This window comes from Nestor notabilis, unplaced genomic scaffold, assembly GCF_000696875.1.
Source record: "Nestor notabilis isolate BGI_N333 unplaced genomic scaffold, ASM69687v1 scaffold6230, whole genome shotgun sequence".
NCBI lineage: Eukaryota > Metazoa > Chordata > Aves > Psittaciformes > Psittacidae > Nestor > Nestor notabilis.
In genome coordinates, this window is record NW_009911465.1 from 64,966 (window position 1) to 69,975 (window position 5,010).

Consider the following 5,010-nt stretch of genomic DNA (forward strand, 5'->3'; position numbering starts at 1 on the left):
GGGTGGTGAGACACGTATTCCTCCAGGCGAGCACTGCAGTGGTGCTGCTTATCCCTGCGTGAGTGCTGCTGACCTGCCTGTCTCGCTGAGGGCTGGAAGCACCCATAACAAACTGTTCCAGCCGAACAGGACAGGTTACAGGCAGTCCCAACCTACTCTGTGAGTGACACAGGGCAGGTGCCCACGTCCCATGCACGTAACATGCCAGACAGGAGGATAGCTGTCACCAGCACGGCCCTGCCGCTGGGGATGTAACAGCTAGCCTGCAGGTAGGCAACAGGGGTCAGAGCTCCTCTTGCTCAGCACCGAGGAGCCCATGCTGCATTCACCTGGCAGAGACTGGGGAACAGAGGCAGAGCACTTCCCCAGCCTGCCCAATAGCCTGGGCTGGTTGCTATGGCTTTCCCAGACAGTGTCAATGCAGAAACTCTGCCAGCTGGAGTAGAGTGTGTAAGGAACAGGCTGTGAAGAGGAAAGAAGACAACACCAAGGATTTACAGGTAAATGCATATTTTGATTTAAAGATGTGAACTTAGAGGCAGAGTAAAGTGGAGAGAGATGAGCAAAGGGTTGCAAGATGATGGAAGCATGGAACAAATTAAACTTATCTGGGATATATCCAATACTCAAGTTAAATGCATATACTCTTTCCGCATAGAGTCACATCCCTGAATTATAAAGGGTAAGGGAAGCAGGGCTCACATCTTCATCTCTGAATATATCATTTACGTCTCTTAAATCTGAGCCAGTGGAAGAGTTGAACACTGCGTGCCAAATCCTATTTAATTTATTCAGCAACACATCTGTGTGAAATATGGTCCAATTACAGACATTAGGTTACTTTGCCATGGCTGCAGTCATTTGGCTTTTATTTCCAGCAGGCTTTAATTAAATTACCACAATGCAGGAGCAGACAAGTGTCCCTTATACGTGACTGCAATTAAAGACATGCAATTGCAACATTTTTTAAAGTGAGTCCAATCAATCGGTTACAGTAAAGAATTCCATGTAATAGAGCAGTGACTCCACCATTAAGACTGAAAGAGGGTTTCTATTTCAATATTCTAGTTCCCTTTTATTATTAGTTCTGCTCTTGGATAATTTATTTAAAGTTCATTACGTGTCTACAGCATATATCATTTACCCTCAGCTTGGGCTGCAGAAATCCCATTATGGCCAATTACTTAGTGTGATAAAATCTGCCACAGCACAAACTGTGCCTTAATTAGATATAAGTTTCGTCTAAATTCTATTTGTAATTCAGACAGCAAAATAATAAGGCAAACAGTGAAGACTTCCTGTCTCCTTTCTTTGGTCCCCGTGGTAACCTGTTAGTTGGATGTAATCTTAGGGCAGTGCAGAACCAAGACCCCACACCCATGTGCTTTTCCTGCAGTATTTGTCCACACATCCCAGTGCAGGGTTTGGGGGGTGGCCTGGCCTGTGAGTTAGTGCCTTGACCCAAATACAGCCCTAATCTCACCCATAGCAAAAAACAGGATGGTTCTGAAAGCACCTGAGAACATGTGTGTCTATAGGGACTGCAGCAGCTGAGTGCCACTGCCATGCTCTTCCATGATCATAGGTATTTGCTCTCTAACCCCTACAGTTTTGCTGCAGCAGTGTGCTGGTTGGTGCAGTAAAAGCTGCTGATAGCTGTACAAAACCACAAAGAAATAGATGTGGAGAGCAGCACCCAGCTATGCCCTTCAGCTTTCTTAATAGCTGTGCACTGTAAACACTGAGGTGTGCACAGCCCTGGTGCTTCCAGAGTCAGACAGCAAGCTACAACCTGATACTGCAGGATGGGCCCTTTGCTGTTAGCCTGGTTAACCATTAGCCACACCAGATGCCTCAACTTTGTTTGGGAATACCGTAATATCACTGCATTACCTCTTAGCTGAATTATAGCCAGTGGATTTACTCAAGCCACCCCCTACACCATCGCCAGCCACGAAAAGAGATTTGAAGCTGTTTTGCTCTTCAAAAATGAATGCCAGTGTTTGGCATGCACCTCCTCAAGCTCCAGCTTCAGTTTTCAAAGTGTTTTAAATATGTTTGAACCAAATGTTCTACACAAATCTGAATTCAAATCCTGCAACCTGTCTCTGTGAGATCCAACAAGTGAGTGAGGGTAGAAGCTACATCAAGAAAATTCAGAGTGGAACAAGAAATAGTAGCAGTGATTCAGTAGGATCCATTATAACAGATCCAGGTTACAGTAATTTGAGGATGGGCACCATCCTGTGAGAAGCTGCATTCCTATGGAAAAAAAATGCAGTAGATATTTATTCATTTTTTTTCCATCAAAACATTTGCTCCACTTTAAAAGAAAGAAGGCATTCACACAAGCACATGTGCTGCATGCCGTCTTAGTGGGTTTTTGCCTTGTGCTGCAGTGGCCCTGTATTTTCTGTTGTAGAGACTATATACTGGGCTACCTTCACTTCCCTTGAATCCTGCCCAAGTCCCATATTATAGCATGCAAATGACTGCTTTGTAAAGTTGGATGAATTTATTCTGATCTTTCAGAAAACTTCTATCTAAGACTAATGCCAAAGCAAACCACCATTTAACAGGGGTAGGAATTTACATAGCAGCTAACGACAAGCCTAAAAATAACCTATTTCTTTGCAACATTGATCTTGTTAATGAACTGAAAGAATGAAATATTCCTCTATCAGTTGTTTCCAAGAAGCGGGGAGAAAAATGTTAACCAACTCCAGTATCAAAAAGAGTATGAAAACATTTCAATATCTGCCTTGTTTTCCACTTAAATAACAAGACTGCAAGTGACTTCTATGGAGAATTATGTTCTGGACATTCCTCTCTATACTTTTGGTCAGTGGCATAACATGACTGTCTGTCCTTCTGCTTCACTTGACTCCTTATGAGGACAGAAAGTGAACTTTATGGATCAGGGAACACACACTATGCACCATGGGGCTGGGAATCCCTTATATTGCAACTTTACTGTGTCTGCGCAGACCCTTCCCTGAAAATATGTATTTTAAAATAAATTTGTATCTGTTTCCATATAGATATGATAAAAGACCTCTAGATCAGGATCAATTCCCATCAAAGCAGCAAGGCCTTTCCTTACTCAATAAAAGGACTTTAGTAGTGGCACTAATAGGAAGTTGAAAGGAAAGACGTGGTTATTGGTTGTTTTTAATGACCTACGAGAAGGTCTTATCTGCCAGAGAACACTAAACATTTCTCTTTTTGTTAAGCAGTAAGGAAAAAACATGAACATAACAAATGACAACTTAGCCAACCCCACCACCTGGCAAGACACTGAAGGTGATTTTCTCAACTGCACTGATGTGCAAGTTGGTCTGAAGACTTTGTACCTCCCGATTATGTACAGCATCATCTTCGTGGTGGGCTTTCCAGGAAACATCATTGCAATTTGTGTTTATAGCTTCAAGATGAGGCCTTGGAAGAGCAGCACCATAATCATGCTGAACCTTGCACTCACAGACCTGCTCTACCTCACCAGCCTTCCCTTCCTGATACACTACTATGCCAACGGGGAGCACTGGATCTTTGGTGACTTCATGTGCAAGTTCATCCGCTTTGGCTTCCACTTCAACTTGTACAGCAGCATCCTCTTCCTTACCTGCTTCAGTGCCCTCCGCTATGTGGTGATTGTCCACCCTATGAAGTTCTTCCACATCCAGAGGAAGCGGTGGACGGCAGTGGCTTGTGCGGCCATTTGGGTGATCTCACTGGCAGCTGTCAGCCCCATCAACTTCTTAATCTCTTCAAAAGAGGAAAGAAACAGATCTTTATGCCTCGACCTTAGCAGCTCTGAAAACCTGGACACAATCAGGTGGTATATCTGGCTGCTGACCAGCCTGGGCTTCTTCTTGCCCTTGCTGACTGTTACTCTGTGCTATGTGCTCATTATTTACACCTTGGCTACTGGGCCCCACACACGGGCTTGCTACAAACTAAAGGCTCGCAGACTTGCCATCATCCTCTTGGTGGTCTTCTGTGCGTGCTTCCTTCCCTTTCACATCTTTCGGGTGGCTCGTGTTGAACTACGGTTGTGTCCAGTCTGCTGTCACATGGAGAAACAAATCCACTCTGCTTATATCGTCTCTCGGCCACTGGCTGCACTCAACACATGTGGCAACCTCCTGCTTTATGTTGTGATCGGAGGTAACTTCCAGCAGGCCATGCTCTCTCTTTCAAAGTGTAAGTGGAACAAATATGTCCAGCAGACTGGGAGCACCAACTACATGACCAAGTCAGAAATCACATTGAAGTTATGAAATAATCTCTTGAAGAAAATCTCAGGCTTTGGTGCTGTAAGCTGCTGCAAAGGCAGGAGTGTTGATATGGTAGCAAGAATTGCAACTGGCTTCTTCTCCCTGCTGTAGAACGCTTCTCCAAAAGCTGTCTCGGGAGCAGGTTTATACGTACCTCTTAACAACCAAAGAAAAAGGAGTGAAAAGATTAGTAAGCCACCTTGAAGGTGAAATCTAAACCCACCCAACCAGACTGTTTCCAAAGAAATTTGGGAAACACAGGGTGCTCTCACTCCAGGCTTTGCGATTGCTTACGGAAACATGGAGAGGTCAGTCTGGACATGAGAACAACTTCCACTGATTTCAGCGTTGTCACTGATGTACTGCTTTGTTTATTACAGCTGGAGTGAAACACAGCAGATACTGTCATGGTTGCTGAAACTACCGAATTACCTAGAAGGCACCTACATAAATCATCTCTTTTCAAATTAGATGGACCTGATGAACTTCAGCATAGGGCACTGAGGAACTGAATGGTGAAATCTCAGAGCTGGCCCAGGGGAGGATGAGAGGAGTACCAGAGGAGAACATATATGGTGAACACAAGAAGGTGTATATGTTCTCTTTTTCTCTCTCAATATGCATATACTCTACTCTGCTCTCATGAGACCCCACCTGCAGTACTGCATTCAGCTCTGGAGCCCACAACATGAGAGGGACATGGAGCTATTGAAGCGAGTCCAGAGGAGGCCAC

General features: G+C 44.4%; 1 protein-coding gene across 1 annotated transcript; it reads left to right on the forward strand.

Moving 5' to 3' along the window:
- The first annotated feature begins 3,248 nt into the window (after positions 1-3,248).
- On the forward strand, positions 3,249-4,280 carry LOC104406026 (2-oxoglutarate receptor 1-like). The gene has a single exon (XM_010014896.1). It carries the CDS (start codon positions 3,249-3,251, stop codon positions 4,278-4,280), a length of 1,032 nt encoding a protein of 343 aa, XP_010013198.1.
- The last annotated feature ends 730 nt before the right edge of the window (positions 4,281-5,010 follow it).